Source organism: Scomber scombrus, chromosome 8, assembly GCF_963691925.1.
Source record: "Scomber scombrus chromosome 8, fScoSco1.1, whole genome shotgun sequence".
Taxonomy (NCBI): domain Eukaryota; kingdom Metazoa; phylum Chordata; class Actinopteri; order Scombriformes; family Scombridae; genus Scomber; species Scomber scombrus.
In genome coordinates this window covers 22,896,189-22,917,632 of record NC_084977.1, presented here as the reverse complement: position 1 = coordinate 22,917,632, position 21,444 = coordinate 22,896,189, and the positions used below count along the sequence as shown (strand labels likewise).

Here is a 21,444-nt window from a genome sequence, read left to right as displayed (position 1 = left end):
GGTTTTTGTGTCAACGTAGCATTTCTTACATGACATTATCTGTTTTGTTTTTTTTCATTCTTTTTTTTTCCAAGCAAGCTGTTGCATGTTATTCAAGCGTGTTTGTGAAATGCGATGCCGGTTCCTCACAGGCCACAGCTGCTCATTTTTTTATGACAAGGTTGTGAAGCCTTTTGTTACACACTTATAAATCATTGTAATGTATTTTTTCTTTTAGAAGTGTTATTAATATTTTACTTAATCGATGTGTATTGTTTAATCAGAAGGGACACTGTTTTCCTATGCTCCAGTTTGCCCACTGTCAGGTTGATTGATTCACTTTCTTCAGAAGTCACACATATTATCACTCACTAGGTGTGGTGGTTTCAAGCAGCAAAAGGTAATAATGGCTCCTGACAAGTGTGCTGCTCCCCGTCACTTTCTTTTTATCCTGCTTTAGAGAAACAGAAACCATAAGCCCCCTCTGTTTCTGACAGACCTGTTGAGGGAAGCGTGCTCGACTTTAATCCGTCACTGCTGCTCTTGTGTCGTCGAGAGTGGACTCCTCCCACACTTTGTTCCTGTCAACAAACCAGACTGATAATTCAGCTCAGAGCACAAGCACGTTTCACACGACTCTCTGCACTAAGTGTTGTATCACTGTGTCCTAAGAGGAAGTATTTTAATTCTTGTACAACACGGTTAATACCAGTGAAATCAGTTTCTTTTATCAGTTTTAGTTTATATGACACAGGGATGACACAGTAGAAACTGGAGCTTGGGTAATAAAAGATTGAGAAATAATGTACTGGATGCATTTCATGTCACGGAATTCTCAAGAGCTAGTTTGTGTTTCCATGTCATCACTGTAGTAAAACACTGCAGTAAATCTAAAATATATCACAAGTGTCAGTACATAAACCTCTGCTGAAATAAAAGTGCCCGTTAAAGAGCTAATGTTATTATTCTGTAAGATGTTTCATTTAGCTGCTTGATTTAACAAAGTCTGTTTTCTTTGTTTGTGTTTTTCCACAGAGGGAATCCCACAGGTGTACTACTTTGGCCCTTGCGGGAAATACAATGCCATGGTGCTGGAGCTGCTTGGACCCAGTCTAGAGGACCTGTTTGACCTCTGTGACCGCACCTTCTCCCTCAAGACCGTCCTCATGATAGCCATACAGCTGGTGAGGCCCGGAGGAGGACAGAAGCCGGGAAATGTTTAGACAAGCTCGCAGAGGCTTTACTGACAATGTAGTGCAACTTTGAGAGTGTTTTTTAATAGTAAAGGGAATGCTGTGTGCAAAGATAGGTGAAAGCATCAGGTTTGGGGTGATTGTGGGATAACAAAATAACAAGAAAAACAGATACACCAACCAAAAAAGCAGATAATACTGTCTGGATGAATGAGTGATTCTAAATCTGATCTATTTACCTGCTTGTCCAGATTACACGGATGGAGTACGTCCACACCAAGAGTCTGATATACAGAGATGTGAAACCAGAAAACTTCCTGGTTGGGCGGCCAGGAAGCAAGAGGCAGCACACCATCCACATCATCGACTTTGGTCTGGCCAAAGAATACATAGATCCCGAGACCAAAAAACACATCCCCTACCGGGAGCACAAGAGTTTGACTGGAACGGCACGATACATGAGCATCAACACACACCTGGGAAAAGGTGAGAGAGTCTCGCGAACAGGGTTGTGATTGCTCCCTTTTTTGGGGGGGTAATTTGCATGTGCAAGCGTTGCATGAAGTTCAGTTTTGTGGAGGCTTAAATGTTTTGTTTACAGGTGTCTACACAGTGTTGTACTCAAATAGCACTAAGCTGACTTTGCATACAGTTATTTGCTTAACCATTTGAAGCTACTGTAAAAGTGTTTCCTGTGATCAGCTGTATCTGTGTCGGCTTGTTTCCATTTTCCATATCTCCCTTACATAAATCATTAAGACTTCTCCTGTGTGTACCTTAATTTCGGAGGTATTTTAAATCATCTTTGCTGGTTTTCCCCTCTATGGTAGGAGGGAACAACTGTTGTGTCACGTAGAGCTACAACGATTAGTTAATAAACAAAATATTAACCCTCCTGTTGTCCAAGTGTTAAGTAAAAAATTAAGTATAATTTCGTTTAAATGAGGTTTACTGACCATAATTTCCAAAAACATGTGTAAAACCTGTGGTAATAAGTTGGATTGAAGTTGGCTAAAAAGGTCCAACACAGAATTTGGTGATAATTTATACCTTAAGCTTTATAAACAGTCAAACCAGACACAGTTTTGACCCTGGGTGACAAAAATTGCATGGTCAATGGAAAGAGGAACAGGAACAGGAGTGTTAATTGGCAATGATTTTCATAATTAAATAATTATTTTAGTCACTTTTTAAAGCAAAAGATGCCAGGACTGATCTGGTTTCAGCTTCTTAAATCTGAAGATATTATGCTTTTCTTTGTCATACATTAATTTAAGTAAACTAAATATTTTGATTGGATGAAAAAAGACATTAGAAGACTTAACCTTAGACTTTGGATAATTATAACAGGAGGTTTTTTCTACTATTTACTGACATTTTATTGACAAAACTTTTAATGGAGAAAAATAATAGACAGATTAATCAATGATAAGCCAAGTCTGCATGTTTTCATCCTTAGCGTTCACTTCAGGAGGGGATTTCACTGATTAGTTCCCCTCTAAACTTTAAGGAGTGTCCATCAGTGGGTTTGTTGTTGGAATGAAAACCTGTGGATTGTTTGCTCTTCATGAACGTGGATCATAGTCTTTTTATACGTGGTTCATTTTAACTCAGATTAGAATTACTGAAGAATATGCATAACTTTATTTAATATTACACTATTGTAATTCTTCATTTCCTGTTGTCCATTTACCTCTTATTATTGCCTGCCGGTAAAGCTGTGAATGTGTTTCTCACAGATTTCCTGTTTTCATTCCTCTCGTCTATTTCAGAGCAAAGTAGAAGGGATGATTTGGAGGCACTGGGTCACATGTTCATGTACTTCCTCCGAGGCAGCCTCCCGTGGCAGGGCCTAAAGGTACTGGAGTGCGTTATTGAACATCATCAACATGTTGACACATACATCATCACTCCTGCATTGCCCTATATGATTAGTATAGAGACTTCCCGCTGCACTCCTCACTACAGCAGCTCTTCACACCTCTCGTCCAAATTAACCTCAGGGACAGAGAGTTTAGATGTTTACTCCCTTGTTTGGAAAAACACCATCCGCTCACACTGGTGACATTTCAAGGTCCCCCTGTTGGTGTTGGTGTTTCTGTTTTATTTGTTGAACCTGAAATTTGTGACAGCTGAAAAGAAGCGACCTCAGTCCCACGCAGAAACACAAACTATTTAGATGCCTTTTGATTAAGTTGCTGCATTTTCGCAGGATTAGCTCGAAATCGTCTGTGGCTCATGTAAGTGATAATGCTCAATCATGAAGTGTCCAGATAATAAAGACAACACAGGGCAACCTGCAGCAGACTGGTTCCCTCGGAGAAACTGAGTTCTGTATTTATTTTATTCATCCTTTTACTTTTATTTACAAAGAAAACTAAAAATTTGACACCCTAGTTTGTAGCACGTGTCATTACTTTGCCACCCAACACAACTATTTAGACACCTTTTGATTGTTTAATTTGGTGCAGTTTCTCAGGACTGGCTTGAAATGAAGTGATAATGCCCGATCATTAAGTGTCCAGATATAAAAGACAACACAACCTGCAGCAGACTTGTGTACCTCTGAGAAACTGAGTTCTGTATTTATTTTATTTTTCCTTCAGTTACTCATAAAGAAAACTAAAAATCTGTTACCCAGTTTGTAATATGAAAGTGTGTGTCTTTACTTTGCCACCCAACAGAAAGACGCAGAGTACACCGCACAGAGTATTATCTCACTTATGCTGTGACCACTTGCTAACATTACCCTACACCATTTGTCATTTCCTGCTGCTTGCAGTACAACAGCTGATAGCAGTAAAAGGCTTTCACAAGTATGGCTGGTCTCAGGTTACAAGAGTTTTAAACTTTGATTTTAAAATAGGATTTCAACACACATAGCAGTAAGTTTTCCAAAATGTCTGCTATGACAACACACTCATTCATCAACTTAATATTTCACCTGCCAGCCAATCAGAGTCAAGAATCCTGAATGGTCGTAGTATAATGATTGATAACGCCGTCTTCCTCATGATAGCATCCACAGGTGCTTTCAATCTGATCCAGACACTAACTAGAAAAATGAAGAGACTTTTCCTGTAGAGGAAACAGGGCTTTCTTTCATTTGAATAAATTGCCACAAAGAAAAATCCCCTTCCACACATACTACGCTTTGCACGAGAAGAGTTCACAGAGACTCTCACACAGTTTGATAAAAGAATGATTACAGATTGAAGGAGAGCAAGTTAGAGCAGCGCAGGGTTGCAGGGCACTCTTGTAGGAGGCGATATCAAAGGTTTACATAGAATAAGACGAGAAGACAAGCAACACATCTGAACATTTGCTAGGTGGGAGGAAGCTTGTGGTAGAGGGATGTGTAGGGATGTTTGATTGTGGGCGATGTCGGGTGGCTCAGCCAGGCCAAAACGAGTTCTCTGTAACATGACAGCGAGCGTCAAGACCAGAATCAGGTTTATTGCCAAGTAGGTCTGCTCATATAAGGAATTTGCCTCAGTGTTGTTGATATTTTGCTTGAAAATGTGAAATCAATGCTTAAATAAGTTGGTGATGACTTTTCTGTCGATCGACTAATTGATTAATTGTCTCACTATTTCAGCTCTAAAAACACAAGTTTCCATTTTTCTTGCCACAGGGTGCAAGTTTAAAGCCGAGGTACACTAAGCTGTGTAATGATTCAAGATTTGAGAATAACTTACCAGAGGATTTACTAGTTGAATACCTAATGTGCAACACATTTGAATATGACTATTCATTCACACTGCTCTCAGCCATGTATTAGCCCACATTTTGAGATTAATATGTATTTTTCCTCTTCCACCTCTAGGCGGACACTTTGAAGGAGAGGTATCAGAAAATTGGGGACACCAAACGAGCGACACCGATTGAAGTGCTTTGTGAAAGCTTCCCTGGTCAGTAGAACCAAACATTTTCCTTTTTTTTTTAGCCTTTTAAATTACTTTATTAGCCAACCAAATGTCTAATTTGACATGAATACCTTCACTTTTGGTACAGAAGAGATGGCCACCTACCTGCGCTATGTGAGGAGGCTGGACTTCTTTGAGAAGCCTGATTACGACTACTTGAGGAAGCTCTTCACTGATCTGTTTGACAGGAACGGCTACGTCTTTGACTATGAATATGACTGGGTCGGAAAATCACTTGTGAGTCCCTCTTGATGCAGTTGCTTCTGGATTAAAACTGATTTAAAATAGCTAATATTGTGGGTGACGCATTCTTCATTTTAATTCAAACACTTTTTCAAACAGTTTTTCTCTTCCTTTTATTTCCTTTAACCATGCTTCATTGTTTTTTTGGTTTGTTTTTGTTTGTTTTTTTTCTTTCAAATAAGCTTTATTTATCACTCACTTACAAAACATACACAGCAACAGTGCAGTAAACATAGACATAAAAGGATAAACATTACATTAATAATAAATGAAAAACAAATAAATAATACAAAAATAAAAATATGCCAGGGGTCACGAGTAAAGAAAAATTAAATTGAATTAAAGATATTGAAGTGGGAGCACAGTCTCATAGTTTTGATAGCTTTCTTGTTTTTAGCAGAGGATATTGACTTAAAATACAATTCCAGTTCTTTCATAAAAACACAGAAAAGAGGTTTCACTTTGGCAAATTTATATATGTGGATGTAAAACTTTGGAAGAATGATAATGAGATTGATTAAATAATATTCTTTTTCAACTGAAATGTCACTCTTTAAAAAACCAAAAAGCACATTTTGCAAGAGGAGCTTAAAGTCACAGAATATATTATCTAAGATAAATCTACAAATATCTTGCCACAGTTTACGGGTATATTTACATTTCCAAACCATGCTTCATTGTTACGTCCTGTGTTTTTCCCGCAGCCCACACCAATAGGTCCTATCCCCAGTGACACGCCTGTGCAGCCCAGCAGCAGAGACAAAGCACAACAGCAGACCAAAAACCAGGTGAGGTCATCAGCGTTATCACACCACACCCACCCACCCACCAATCTGTCAAACGACCGACCGACCGACCGACCGACCAATTTTTTCATTCAAGTTCCTCTGCCGGACTTCTGTTCAGTCCAACTCTAAGCAACTTCCTGGAGAAAATGGCTGCTGTTCAGTTCCAGTTCAACTTCTCCTTCAAACCCCCCTCATTCCTGTCTACAGTCTGCTTGGCGGTGACGTCATTTTTCCTGAAAGTCTGCAGAGTTTTGATGCCTTTAAAAGTGAATTAACTGAACAGTCATGAGGCATCTCTGCTGCTCCAGCTGTGACACATAGCACCATTTCTGGCTCACACCTTGCCACTCTAAGCTCAAGTCATTGCATGCATGAGTTGAAAATGCAAATTGCATTGTTCATACCAGTAATGACAAGCCTCTATGCTTAGTGTGTGACAAAGTGTAGACTTTTTCTTTCTCTTTTTTCTTATTTTTTTATATTCCTTTCATTGGCATGCTTATCCGAGCCTTGTTTTTTATGACAGTTTTAATAGCAGGTTAAATAACGAGTTAATATAAAAACAACTAAGATATTTCTGATAAACACAAATCATGTCGTTGAACTTGATGACTCATTGTTCCCTGTAAGTCCAGATATGGCGTGCATTAGATTTTATGATTGACTTATTACTGTGGACTCTAGCCTCTCTTTACTGCTCCCCGTTTAACTTGATTGGCTCGTTTACAACACGCTACAGTCTGAAGCTCGCAAAGCCACACCTTCAGCCTCATGCACGTTGCCCCTGACTGTAAAAAAACCTGTAACAGTCAGGTTGAAACAGTCGGCCGCATCAAACAATATGGAAATACTAGCAGTTAAAGGTTTTGTTTATTGGACTGATAATAAACCTTTTTAACTTTTAAATTCAGCAAATTAAAACAAACTTACACCATACTCAATGTGTACTGTTACAGATCAGGTGTTACCCAAATACTCAGTCTCGTAGATAGTCGCCTGTGTTGTGTTTTTTTCATCTGCAGTGCTAGTCGAGGTGATCAAGGCTGTTTTTCTTTTACTCCTGCATGACTTTTGTTAGTGTGTTGATCTGTGCTTCACATGAATTTTTGCTTCCCTCTACTCCTCTATTAACATAGTTTGTCTTAACAAGCCTGCTTCTGCTTGGGAGATGTCTTCTATAATTTTTTTGTTTTGTTTCTTTTTTGTTTTTGTTTTTTGTTTTTATTCACTCCTTGTCCCTCCTCCTCCACACCTCTATCCTCTCCCGCCACATCACATCACCTCTCCCCTCCCCTCCCTTCAACCCCTCCCACCCCCACCTCCTCACCTACTTCACGACCACCTGCCTTCCTCAACCCCTTTTGCTCTTTGCGTCAAGTCGCCTGAGCCGAAAGGAAGTGAGTCTCAGCCCACTCCCGTGACCAATAAGGAGACTCTGGGGTCGCACCTCACAGCTGAGCGGCTGGGGGGCTCTGTTCAGGTACTTGCTGCTACTGCTGCTGCTGCTCTGATGGCTAATGCATGAAGCCACGTAGCTCTGTGTGTGTCTTTCCCCTTTCCCCTCACGGTGACTTCACACCACCTGCCTGTCAGGTGCTCCGTCTGACCCCCCCTCTGTGTGTTTGCATCAGACTGTTTGAATCCCAGCGTGTCGGCAATGTTTGTTTTCACTGCTTTATTCGCCTCATCTGCTAATAAACTGCTCACAGGAAGGGCCATCTAGCAGCCACAAGGATTCTTAAATTATTAGAAAAAATACATGAAATCTTTATTTTATGAAGCAGATTAAAAGATTGTGTTGGTTTAGTAAAATGATGGAAGAGCAATCTAGTATTTTCCTTATGTACACCATGTCAAATGGCCATTTCTGTGTCTCCTGAAGTTAGAGGCCTACATTGTTAATGTTGTGGCTCAAATATGCCACCCAGTGTTGGCTAATAGAATTGCAACTTCAATGAAGTCGCTTTAGTTGGGGCGTTTCAGGTCACTGTACGTGCTAAACTGCTCTCCTTATCAGAGAGCGCTGATAATCAGACATAATGAAGGTTATACATGTTTTTTGTGAATGTTCATCTCCACCCTGCAAGCAGTGGCTCAGATCGTGCGTGTGTGTGTGAGCACTCTGATGTCCTTTTTGTACAGGTGATGAGCTCAACGAATGGCGAGCTGAACACTGATGATCCCACAGCTGGACACTCCAACGCTCCCATCACCGCTCCCACCGAGGTTGAAGTGGCTGACGAAACCAAGTACGAAACAGCCGTCCTGTGGCATAAAAAACTGTTTGTGATCCTTTCCTGTGGCACTTTCACAAAGGGTCGAGGTTAGATTTTTAGAATCTGAAGCAAATCATATTCCTCTTCAGTCTCTTATCGGATTTTATTGTTTTTAACTTTGAGCTTTTGTAAATCATCAAAACTTCTCTTGGCTGAGAGGAAAGAAATGCTTCAGTTTTAAAAATTAGATAAACAGAATAACATATAAAACATATCTGATACATGAGAAAGTTTTTACTTTTACTATCTACTTGCTCCAAATACTGGAGATCAGAACTATTATTTTTCCTGAAATCTTGACATGATATTTATAAAAGCGTAACTGTGAGATTCTCTGGACACAATCAGCTGGATCATTTCATCAGGGTAAAAGTCGTGACTCTGTTGGTTTTGTTGAATTACAAAAACATGGAAGTAGAGTGGTGTTAAAAATGTACAGACATCAGCCACAAAGAGCAGAGAGCACATTTCCTGACAGAAACCAAAAGCTTCAGTTTAGCCCTCTGCAGCTGATATAATTTGCCACCAGAGATTGATATTATAACCAGAAAAAAATGAAAATCCTGCTTCATGAACGTTTTGTGCTCAGATCTTTGCTTAAAGAAAAGGCAAGAACAGAGAAAAAAGGGTTTGATAAGAGCTTTGTTATCATAGTGAACCAGGATCTGGATCTGTTGATATTCTGATGTCTCATTTGTACAGATGTGTTTCTTTTAAAGTTTCTGAAGTGTCTCCCTCGTTTGCCTGCAGGTGCTGTTGTTTCTTCAAAAGGAGAAAGAGGAAAGCCCTCCAGAGGCACAAGTGAAAGAAGAGAATGGAGAGAACTTGAAACATTGTGGTCACTGTCAAGTTTTAAATGGAAGCAACTACACAGACCCCCCCCCCCGACCCTGCCTCCTGTCCCTATCTCTGTCCAGCTTCCCCCTTCACCTCTTTACCCCTTCTCACTTTATTTCCCCTGTCACTCTGTACCTCTCTCTCCCTCTCTCTCTCCCTCCCACTCACTCTCTCTCACCCTCTCTCTCTCTCTCTCTCTCTCTCTCTCTCTCTCTCTCTCTCTCTCTCTCTCTCTCTCTCTCTCTCTCTCTCTCTCTCTCTCTCTCTCTCTTGCTCTCTTTCTCATTCTCAGTGCTCCCCGGCTACTGGCAAGTCTAAAGGAATGTTGCGGTCCTACGGACTCCACAACAGACTCTTGATTCCTTTACAGACAACAAAAAATAAATAAATAAACGTACCTGCATTACAACGGGGGGCTTGAGAAAAAGTTTTAAAAAGCTGTAACAATGAAACTCGAATACCGTGGCGTGAATATGAAAAAAAGATGCTGTTTGAAACAGTTGTTGTATCCTAGATTCCATAAAGAGCGCGTATTGTTCCAACAGTCAGCTGTTGATCAGGGGGAACCGTCAGTGGTTCGAGTGAAAGAAATCTGCTCCTTTAGGAAAAAAATGTTTATTTTTCTTTTCTTTTTTCTTTTGGTGTGTGTTTTGGGATCAAGGTAAAGAGGAAAAGGTGAACTATGCTGATGTTCAATCTGAGAGACACAGGGAGCATTTCATCTATAAAACAAGAACCTGGAGGATTTTTATGTATTTTTTCTTTTCTTTTTTTTCAGTTTTTTTTCTCTTTTTTTGTAATTGAATCCTCAGTTTTTTCGAATCCCTGCATTGAAAACTTGTTTTTATGTTGTAGTGTTTCTGGAGTTGATTTTTTTCTTTTTTTTTTTTCTCCTCACTCTGGCTTTCTTTTTGTCTGTCAACGTGGACTTTGTAGCACAGTCACTGGCCTCAGGTACTGTGGAAGATTGAGAGAAACAGATATTAAGCTCTCTTATTATTATTATTGCACTTTTGGAAAAAAAAAGAAAACAATTACAGTGGTAACTTTAGGTTTGAAATTAACAATTAAGAAAACAACTTAATAAAGACTGATCTAGGAAGAGTCCTCACAACGCTTATATCTGAGTTATGGCCGAGAAATGTTGATTTACATGGGGGAGGGGAGGATGGGGGTGGGGTGGGATATGTCTTTCAACTTTTATTTCTTACATCAAAATAATTTACCAGGAAATCATAGTTTGTGCCTTTCTAAGTAAAATGTTTAAAGCTCAAGTGAGTGTCCCGCAATGACATTTTATCTAATCTGTCCCAAATGCTCACTGGATTACTGTGCAACTGTGTGTGTATGTGTGTGTGCGCTTGCGTGTGTGTGTGTGTGCAAATCTGCATGTTTTTGTAAGTTGAACATGTGTATCGACTGTGTGTGCACATCCCTCACTATCACCAACACTATAAGCAGTATACATTTATCCCCCTGACCCTCTGCTGTGACAATCAACACATCTGTACAGTGGTGGTGTTTGGTTTGGAGAGAGATCAGGAGTGTGTGTGTGTGTGTGTGTGTGTGTGTGTGTCTGTCTGTGTGTCTGTGTGTGTGTGTGTGGGGTGCCAGCTCAAAGAGATCTAGCAGACAGCAACCCAAATCTGTTTGAACCATTGTTTCATTTTTATCAGGTCACAGACAGACAGACGTACAGCTCAACACGGTTTAATTGTTTTATAAGTTACATCATGTCACTAAAAATTAATTGTGGGCTGCTGTTTTTTGAGCTGGAAAAAGATCAGAACCATCACAAATTGAAATTGTACCGGCTTGGAGGGGGGGGAAAACAACAATAATTGTCCTTTTCTTTTAATTTCCTTGCTGCAGTTTCATGTCTTTTTTTAAATTTTTGAACTTTTTTTTGGTTTCCTGGATGAAATTAGATGTACAGTATGTCTAACGGGTTGAATCTCTGTCTGTGTTCAAGATATTTGTGCAGCCGCTTTAAGTCTCCCCTCAAGGTTTTAGGACATCAGAGATTGCAGGTGAAAGAGCCGCGAGTTATTTAAAGGAGTACTCCAGTATTTTTAGTATTTCCCAAATTTGGGGGAGGTCGTAATCGAAGCACACTGGAAGCAACATTTTCCCGTAATGCACACGCAGTTTGTAACGCAAGCTTTCTGTTAAAAGAAAGTGTAGTCTTCAAACCCAAGCTGAGATGAAGTCCTGTTTATTTTTTCCCAAAGTTTTGGAAAGTTTCCACCAGAGCTGCAAAAGATATCATACAATTGCTTTTAGAGGCTGAGATGTACTCCTTAACTTTGTGTGAAATTAGTGGCGTTGCCCTTTTTAAAGGATCACTTCACAATTTTTTCTTAAAACAGTCAAGTCTAACATTGAAGTTTATGTGAAGATAATATGAGGATTCAGCGGTCTGAGTTAAGTCAAATAAAGTGGACGTCTTTCACAGTTCAAATTCCCTCTTTGTGTCACAATGCAAAACAGTTTTTGGGCTCAGCTGCAGAAAAAAAAACATCACAAAAAGGGAATTGGGAAAGAGATAACTTTGAAAGATATTGACTTGATTTGACTAATTTGCATAAAAATAAACTTCGAAATGCTTATTTGCACAGCATGGGGACTGTGGATTTTGTCCCCCATTACATATATTGAAAGTGCATTATGAAGGCATCTTCCAATAGTCATGAACAGGAGGAATATGTTAGGATTGTTTTAGGACAGACTTGAAAATTGTGAACTTGTCCTTTAAGACCCACTTGAGCTCCCTCACTGTCATGATTCAGTTCTGTATACATTTATCTTTAGGTTGACCTATGACACAAGGCTGTCAGGCCATTATGTCACCATTGTGTGATGTGAATGATGTCCATGTGAAACCACAACATATGTGTCATGAAGTGGTAAAGGGAAGTTTGTTTTTCACGTGAAGTTTACACAAAGCGCGCTCATTAAAATGAACAAGCCCACAAGGTTTACTGACCACACAGACATGATATAAGAGATCTGAGGTAATCTAATGTCAATTTCAGCAAATATTTCACACCTGATATGGAGACGACATATCTATTAAGCTTTTATGAAACTGATATTTTATTCTTTAAACCTAAATGGTATTAAGGGGTGAAGGAGAGAGAGATTTCGGAAGACAACAGTAGGTTCCGTGCTTGAATCACTCGCCATGTGAAGAACAAAAAGAGGAACCAGTTTGGGCACAGTAATGTAGCCCACGAGTTCTCAAAACCACTCATAAGCACGGCTTGATTATTCATCTCTTAGATATGAGGCGTGTACATTGCAGAGCTGTATGTCGGGCGCTTTATAATAACCCGCAGACGAGATAAACCGAGGATGTCATGGTGCGCCCGCGCGCTTTTACGCGTGAAGTCGTCGGTGCATCCAAACGGTCTCTGATGGCTCAGAGAAACTTTTTGTTGGAGCAACAGTACAGTGTTCAACTGGAAGTTAAACCGGTTCAGCTGACCAGCGTGGGGACCCAGCTTGCCATAATCCATTACATTGCGTTTATTATATGGTTTAATTGGGGAGATTTTTTGGAGATGCTCAGACCAAGGTTGAACTGTGTTTTTGCTCAACGTCTGTTGGTGTAACTATTTGCATTATGTATTTGTAAATATGAAAACGACAGATCTCTAATTGTGAATAAAGGAAGTTTTATCACAGGAGTCAAATCAGTCATGGATCAGTCTGTGTCTGCGGATCGGTCTTTGCCGGTCTTCGGGCGGGTTTGTTACGCAACGGGCCACTTTCTGAACGACCTGTGCAGCTCTATGTGGTTCACATATCTGCTGGTCTACTTCCACTCCGTGCTCGGCTTCCAGAGCACCACTGCTGGTGTGCTGCTGCTCATCGGGCAAATAGCAGATGGGGTGTGCACGCCGCTGGTTGGATATGAATCCGACAGGACACCCGGCAGGAGGAAAACCTGGCATTTACTGGGTAAGTATGCGAGAGTACATTAAGTCATACGTTTTAAGTCTTTATTGGACGTTTTGGATGTAAAACCAACACTAGTTTCATGATGAGCAGTGGTAAAAAAGAATAAAGTATTCAGATTAGGAAGTAACAATAGTAATAAGTCTACTACATAATTATTCTCTACAAAAGTCATGCGTCAAAAGGTGAGTTGAAGTACAGAAATATTGTCTGCAAAATGACAAAGTATCCCAAGTAGAAGAACTCTAACTAATATAGCAGGGCTGCTCTCATTGGATTATTATTGGTGCATTAGTGTGTGAGGGGCATTTTAATGAATCTGGTTGAGGTGGAGCTCAATTAAATTACTTTATATACTTTGAGCTACAGTATAACAATGACATAGTAACTCATAAATAAGTATAGTGTACAATATTTCCCTCTGAATTGTAATGGAGTTGAACTATTAAGTTGCATAAAATGCAAATAGTCAAGAAAAGTATCTCAGGTTGTGGGCTGCTTTTAAACAGTGATGGAAGAAGTACTCATCTTTTACTTATGTAAAGGTGGCAATACAATGAGAAAACACTCAGGTAAAAGTCCTGCATTCAACATCATTCTTGGGTAAAAGTACATAAGTATTGTAAGTAACATGTACTTAAAGTATCAAAAGTAATTGAATATTAATACTGATTAATTGATCATTGAGTTCATGTAAGCAGCATTTTAATGTTGGCAAGGTGGAGATAATTTTAGCACCTTTATACTGTTAGAAAATCTATAACAATGTAACAAATCATGTGTTTTAAGATATTGATCTGAAAAGTAGCTACTAACTGTAGCAGTGAAATAAATGTAGTGGAGTAAAAAGTACAATAATTGGAGTTGACATGATCCGGGGCTAAGCCCAGAACACCCAGAGCCAGGGACAATTTTTAACATGCAGATTTTAATGTAACTGCACTGTTTGACTACTGCAAACCTTAGTAGTAGTGGTAGTGATTTATTTTGGTCCTTATCAACAATTTTTGATCAAAAGGAATACAAAAAATATTACATTTATACTATATTTGATATTACTGATTACATTTTTAAATGCATTTCACTTGGTAACACTGCCTCAACTAAAATGTCTTCAGATGTTTCACTCTTAATCACATTTGTTATAAATTCACTCAGATTCAGTCAGCAGCTGGTTGAAATTGCTGTTCAGAAAAAGTGACTTTAACCAGATTTTTAAATCCCCGGTGCTGAAGTCCCAAACACTCCGCCCCTGGAGAGTCGGAATATAAAGTAGCATTAAATGGAAATACTCAAGCACAATTACTTCAAAATTCAACTCAACTGAATAGTTACATTACACGACTGATTTGTAGTTCCTGATATTAAAGAGATACAGAAATATTTCGAAATCTTTAAGTTAAGAAAAACAAACTACCATAAGTTGAAGTCATTGCAAACACTAAAAAAAAAGGATATAATTATTTATATAACACTTTTCTGAACAGAATATAAAGTAGTTTAAACACAAGATGTGATTTATTATTTATGCAGGTATCTTAAACTCACTGTTGCACACCACAACTCACTTAATCAACACTCAGTAATATTCTGCAAAGATTAACGGGACTTCTCCTAATGAGCTCCTCGCATACTTTCCAGGAACCCTCTGTGTCCTCTTGTCTTTCCCCTTCATTTTTAACCCCTGCCTGGCCTGCACCAATAACACTGCCGAATGGGCCCAGATCATTTACTTCTCCCCCTTCATCATCGTCTTCCAGTTTGGCTGGGCGGCCACTCAGATCACACACCTCTCCCTCATCCCAGAGCTGGTGTCCAGCGAGAGCGCCAAGGTGGAGCTCACTGCGTACAGGTGAGGTGATGTCATCAAGGACGTCCTGGACGCAAAGAGCCGACAAGCACCAAACTGATGAGGGATCTTTTAGTGTAAAAACATAATTTATATTATAATGTTATGATGATTTTGAAATATAATGTTATTTGGAGACACAAGAAGACATCAAAACTGAATTGGTCCACTGACACTGAATATCGTGACTGATTCTATGATTTGTTTGAGATATATTCAACACAGATTTGCAGCTGTGATTTAGAAAATGTACATTTACATGGGAGTGTATTCCCCCTTTAATCTACGTCACAAATAGTGGCATCAAGTCTCTGAGTATTTGTTTGAGTTTGTTATGAACTCTGCAGTCCATGTCTGACTCACACAGCAGCAGTTTCTCCTTTACAAGGAATCTCTGATGCAGAATTTCACTGTTATGGGACATTACAGCCACATTTTTCCATTCAGCCCTCTTGTGAATAAAGGAAATAAAGCTTTTTCCAAAAATAATTTTATAAACAAGGTTGTTTGCTTAGTCAAACTTGCCGTAATGTAAAAAAAAAAAAGAATCTTAATAATGAAACACAGCATTTTGAGACAGCAGTGAATGTTTGGATTGGTATATTTTGCTTTGCCTGAATCAGATTTCGTACATGATCCAGTCAGTTCTTCCACTGTTTGTGCTCTCCTCATCCATCTAGCTTCCTTTTCCAGCTGCCCTTTTCCCTTTGTGCAATCCAAACCTTGGTTCCCATTTTAAAAGAGCTGTCAGGTCACCTCTAATAATGCACTGTTCATACATAGACAGTGTCAGGTAGATGCACGATTATTTTGCCAGAGGAAGTTAAAATAATGTAGGAGTAGCAGCTGAGTTCTTGGTTAAAAACACAACAGAGGAACTAAAGTTTTTCAGAAAAGAGAAGTAACTGTCTGTTGTTTGATTTGATTGTCCAATGCAGCTAAAATCCTAGAAGCAGAAACTTGGTGAATATAGAAGCAAGCACATATCACTGAATCTGATCTCTACTTTAAAGCTTTAAAAACAACTTAAGTCGTGTTTGAACACTTCATATTCTTCCTTGTGTAGGTATGCATTCACTGTGGTGGCCAATATCACGGTATACGCTGTGGCCTGGCTGCTTTTTCACTTCCAGTCGCAGCACAATATGGATCCATCCATCTCAGGCAGCCTGGGCCCGGTGGACATCCCTCTATTCAGGGTTAGAGAAGAGATGCAAGAGACATTTAGCCACTCAGGCAAAATCGGCACTTTCACATGAGCTGTCTGTCTCTATTTATAGACGCTGTCCCTGATTATGATGGGCATCGGAGCATTGTTCTCCGTCATATTTCACGTCGGCACAAAAGAGAGTGCACCAGGCTCAGAGACGGAGAGTCAGCTGCTCACTCCGGCCCCCTCACAGGAAGCTTTGCCTCGTCCTATATTCCGGTGGAAACACTGGCTGAAGGAGGCGTCCTTCTACCAGGTGACTCCTAAATCTCTGCTGCACTGAATTCACACTGATTTGCAAAGTTTCTCTTCCTCTTTGTTACAAGGAATTGGTCTCTGCTAACTTTAGATATAATTTGCTACTGCAGTTAAGTCACATAAACTTTACATTCACTTATCAGGAACCCCTGCACAATCTAATGCAGTCCAATACAACAGCTCTGCCATAAAAGCAGAAATTATGGCCGAGCTGTTGTATTGGATTGTATTCAGTTGCACAGGTGTTCCTAATTAAATGCCTGGTGAATTTATATCACAGCTAACTATTTTGTAAACTATCCTGTTTTATTTCAGAAATATATATGCAGTTTTCCATTACTTCCAGGCTTCTTCTTTGCTTTAACGTAATAGATTTAAAAAAGGGGTTTAAAGTAAAACAAGTCTGTATTCCCCAATATAAGACATGGAGGGTGTGATAAAAATGATAAAAATAAAGCAATTTTTTAAGAGTTTACTAATTGATGTCTATATTCTACAGAAATGAGTGGAAACAAATGGCTGCCTGGAGCTCTAGAAAGAAAATACAAACAACAACAAAAACATAAATTACAACATAAATTCAAAATGGTCGACAAAAATATGTACAGAAAGTATATACATTATGATTTGTATATTATTTGTTTGCTAAAACTAGCAAAAACACTGAATTGATCCTTTAAACTTTTTGTGTCTTTGTTTACTTTTGTACCAGGTGGCTTTCCTTTACATGTGCACACGACTAATAGTCAACCTGTCCCAGACGTACATCTCAGTTTACCTCACCAACTCACTGATGTTACCAAAGGTAAGACCACACAGGGTGTATTCACACATCATTATACAGCCTCTGCTGAAACATCTATGTAGCTGTTAAATATTCATTTTCCTCTTCTCTCCTCAGAACTACATTGCCATCATACCGCTGGTGATGTATGTCAGTGGCTTTGTGTGCTCTCTGGCCATGAAACCAGTCAGCAAGCTCATAGGCATCAGTGTGAGTGTCTCTGTTTTCATTACATTTATTGTATTTGACTAAACAGTAAGCACCAGCTGAAGAAAAAGTTCCTGAACCATTAATATAAATGTTTTCTGTACTTCATATAAGTGGCATCAGTGGATTACAGCAGTAAAAACAGAGACGAGCAGGAATTCTCTGACCTAGACAATGACACTGATATTAAAACATCAACATTAGCTGGTATCTAAAGCCTTTAAACTGGCTGCTGGAAATATGAGGTTTACAAATTGAGCATACATACAATGTATTTTTTAAATTCCAACTTATCTATGTCTGAAAAGTGGAGCAGTTGGTTTGTTTTGATGAGCCACTTTAAGTTACATTTAATTGTTTTATTGATCACATTTAAAAGACATCCTAATATGTTGTTAATATGTTTTGTGTCTTTATTTCTTCTAAGTAATCCATGAAACAGTTTTAGGGTTTCATCTGAGTACATATGTCATAATTTCCATCAGGATGTGAGAGCTAACAGTGACAACAGCTTATTTTAATATTCATCTGGCAAAAACTGACACATAAACATCGACATATCCTCTGTGTACCACTATAAGAATAGAAATGGACCAATTATGTTATTTAACTATGTTTTTTTTTTCATCAGGTAAGTTAATACGATGTTACAAAGTCATACTTATTAGGATTTATATGAGCCTTGTGTTCACATAATTATCTACTGTAGATTTATGAAGTCATATTATATATGAATATTTGATGTCATCTATAATGAAAAAATCAGCTTTTGTTGTAGGGCCAGATTTGACCCACAGGCCACTATTTGACAGCCACTGCTATATACTCATTAGTATCCTGTTTTTGAGTTCTGGTTTTGATCATATTTGGAATAAGATGCTTATATAGAACATGAGATGTACATCTCTTTCACCAGAACGATTTACTCATTTAACCAGCAACTCTGTCATGCCTGTGCTGAGTTTCCTCAACAGTTAAAAATAGAAAAAAAGGAACCAGTTTTGAAGATAAACTTTATTTCTGAAACCAGGATATCAACTTCACATGCACAAAACATAACCAGGATGTTAGTGTGAGTGTATCATGGCCAGAAGTATATGTTCCCTTAATGGTAAACATTAAGTTTTATAAACTCTAAAATATTGGTAAACACTGCCTTTGTATGAGGAATAAATGTTTATTTCATGATTAATAAATTGCTGATTTGAACGAATGATATAATTTAATGAGATGTATTTGTCTGTTGCCAGATGACGTATTTAATCGGCCTGCTGTTGGTGCTTGGCTTTGCTATCTGGGTGTTTTTGGACAAGAACATGGGAGCTCAGAGTATCTACGGCGCGGCGGCGCTGCTGGGAACCGGTTCAGCTACCATCCTCGTCATGTCTCTGTCCATGACTGCCATGCTCATTGGGGAGCAGACGGTAAGCAGAGAGCAACTCACCTTCAAATGGTTGGCAGAATCACCTCGATTTATTAAGAAAGTGCATGAAAAAACAACACACACTGACCAAAGTGCTGATTAAGATCAAGATATATTCTCCTACCCATGGGGAAATTTGTTTTATACACCACAATAAAAAAATAAAAAAATAGACAACACACAGGCAATAATATAAAAGACAAGATATAAAACCAGTAGAACACATCATGAAGCCCTCAATCATTCAAGAAAACAGTTCACCCTGCATCAGGAAGCTCTGTGCCATCTGCAGGAGGCACAGAGCTAAAAATCAGTTGTGCAAGAATAAGTAACACATATATATATAAACATACAGAGATATACCGATCTTTATAGGACTGAAGCGTTCCAGGTCTGGGAGTACTGAGACTCCACTAAAATCCAGAAGGCAACAACTTTTGGTCACAAGACCTCTATGAGCTGAGATTTGATGGTTTAAAAAGTCTGAAGCCCATTAAGAACGACATAATACTATTATGTTACAATTGTGAATCCAATTCACAAGTTCACAATGTTTCAAGTCTGTCTTGGTGACCAAATATTTCGGTGCCCAAATGAACGTGTATTTAAAAGTTTATTTGAAGATAATGTGAAGCTTCAGTCATCCAAATCAGTCAAATCAAGAAGATATTTTCAAATGTTCTTTTTAGAGCAAAATTCCCTCTTTTTGTTACAATCGTTCCAGTGTAGCTAAACAGGTAAACCATCGAGACACAAAGAGGTAAACTTTACTTGACTAACTCAGACTGCTGAAGCCTCACATTACCTTCAGATAAACTTTTAATTACATTTTCGCTCAAAACAAGGACTGTGGATTTTTTTGGAGGGGATCCTCTAATAGTCAGTATGAACAGGAGGTAGAATTATAGCGAACAAAACCTGCTTCATTGCTCATGTAGGTACCTAACTATAGTTTTAAAGGTGCAGTGTGCAGAATTTAGTGGCATATTCAGGGCAATGGACTTGGCAGAAATGGAATATAATACATATACAGTTAGTTGTAATCTGCAACCTCACCACTAGATGCCACTATCCTACACATTGTAGCTTTAAGACCAACCTAAAAAATTGTGAACCTTTATCCTTTAAGACAGACTGTTTGATTTTAAAATGTATTCTAAGATGCGCTAGAAAAAATGAAAAGAGGTCGATGTCAACAATATAAATTAAGGCGTGGATAATGTTCTCCAGATCATGGGGAAATATTTTGGATATTGACCGTAGTTTGAGGAAACCTCTAACATAAGATATTCAGCAGCTTTGCCAAAATATAATCGTGGAATTTAAATGTGCAAACTGTGAGAGTTTAAAACCAATCTACTCATGCTAGTCCTCCAAACAAATCCTCCTTAAAAACAAAAAATCACATGCCACATGCCAAAGTACCATTCAGAAGTACAAATGTGCAGAAAGTGTTCAAATCGGGGTTTTTTCAATGCAAGTTTTAGTCACTGCTGCCAAATTTCAAAGCACAAAGAAAAATCCTCACATGGCAGAAACAAACAGCTGCTTTTTTGGTTTTAATCGTCACATCAGAATCAGCTGTTCAGTCACAAGAGCATTAATGGAAGATCTACAGTGTGCTGAATGTGTTAATGTGTGCTTTAATATTAAGATTACCATATCAAACCAGTAAGTTTGTTCTCAGGCCACTGGATCACAGTCCCGTTAGAAGAGGGTTTAATTTTGCTTCACTACAATGATTTTAAAATCTCCAATCTTTCATTTACATTCTGTCTTATTTTGCAGCAAAGTGGAGCCTTCGTTTATGGGTCGATGAGCCTCACAGACAAGGTAGCTAATGGTGTCGGGGTCATCCTCATCCAGAGCATCAGACCATGCAGGTGAGTCTTTCTGTGACCAACAACGACCCCGATGCCTTTTCGAGGTCATTTATCCGACACCATCTCACAAGAAAGTTTAAAGGATGATCAATAAACAGACTGATCATAAACCTTTTTTCTGTCTGGTCAGAACACAAGAGAGATTTTGTCCAGTTGATATTTTACATCTCAAACAGGACAGCTCTTGAACATTTTCTTTTCCTTTCTTTTCTCCTCCACAGCACAGAGGCTTGCTGCCCGGCCTGCGTCTGGTTTTATCGTGATGTCATGGCGGCAGTCACTGGGGGCGTGGCTTTGGCTGCAGCACTTTGCCTGTTTACAATTATCATCCGACCAATCAGGAGACGGAGAAATTAGGGCTCTGATTCTTTCTTAAAATAACACTTCTTGTCTGTCATTGTCTGCAACCTATGCATAGAAAACAATGTCTCATATCAGGGATTTGATAACTAAAAAAAAGTTTAATAAAGTGTGTTTTTTTTCTTTGTAAATCCACTTTTAATATTTCAGTTGGATGCAGAGCCCAATCATATCTTTGCAAAGTTTATGCCATACTCCCTAATCTTTGAAAATATTTGGACAGAATTTACTTTGATTTATTAGGGATTTTTTATTTTTATTTTTTTGT

At 38.8% G+C, this 21,444-nt stretch overlaps 2 protein-coding genes across 4 annotated transcripts in view; both read left to right on the top strand.

Annotated features, from left to right (window-relative positions):
• The window catches only part of csnk1g2b (casein kinase 1, gamma 2b), a 41,010-nt gene extending 30,085 nt beyond the window's left edge, over positions 1 to 10,925 (top strand). The window contains exons 4-13 of one of the 3 annotated variants that reach the window (XM_062423740.1): positions 1,015 to 1,163; positions 1,424 to 1,658; positions 2,945 to 3,030; positions 4,999 to 5,083; positions 5,187 to 5,335; positions 6,046 to 6,129; positions 7,508 to 7,609; positions 8,272 to 8,378; positions 9,156 to 10,816; positions 10,857 to 10,925. In XM_062423740.1, coding sequence (XP_062279724.1) covers positions 1,015 to 1,163; positions 1,424 to 1,658; positions 2,945 to 3,030; positions 4,999 to 5,083; positions 5,187 to 5,335; positions 6,046 to 6,129; positions 7,508 to 7,609; positions 8,272 to 8,378; positions 9,156 to 9,210 — 1,052 coding nt within the window. In that variant the 3' untranslated portion in view covers positions 9,211 to 10,816; positions 10,857 to 10,925. The remainder of the gene's footprint in view (positions 1 to 1,014; positions 1,164 to 1,423; positions 1,659 to 2,944; positions 3,031 to 4,998; positions 5,084 to 5,186; positions 5,336 to 6,045; positions 6,130 to 7,507; positions 7,610 to 8,271; positions 8,379 to 9,155; positions 10,817 to 10,856) is intronic. The other 2 variants (XM_062423739.1, XM_062423738.1) reach the window with 2 other exon arrangements.
• A 2,018-nt stretch (positions 10,926 to 12,943) lies between these two features.
• On the top strand, positions 12,944 to 21,189 carry mfsd12b (major facilitator superfamily domain containing 12b). Its single transcript, XM_062423737.1, has 9 exons — positions 12,944 to 13,205; positions 14,844 to 15,054; positions 16,118 to 16,250; positions 16,332 to 16,517; positions 17,232 to 17,324; positions 17,421 to 17,513; positions 18,761 to 18,934; positions 20,722 to 20,816; positions 21,038 to 21,189. Exons 1-9 carry the CDS (start codon positions 12,944 to 12,946, stop codon positions 21,171 to 21,173), a joined length of 1,383 nt encoding a protein of 460 aa, XP_062279721.1. The 3' UTR covers positions 21,174 to 21,189.
• The last annotated feature ends 255 nt before the right edge of the window (positions 21,190 to 21,444 follow it).

Coding starts and splice junctions, on each gene's coding strand:
- mfsd12b (XM_062423737.1), top strand. CDS start 12,944: ATGGATCAGTCTGTGTCTGCGGATCGGTCTTTGCCGGTCTTCGGGCGG. Junction 13,206..14,843: donor GAAAACCTGGCATTTACTGG/GTAAGTATGCGA, acceptor CATACTTTCCAG/GAACCCTCTGTGTCCTCTTG. Junction 16,518..17,231: donor AGGAGGCGTCCTTCTACCAG/GTGACTCCTAAA, acceptor CTTTTGTACCAG/GTGGCTTTCCTTTACATGTG.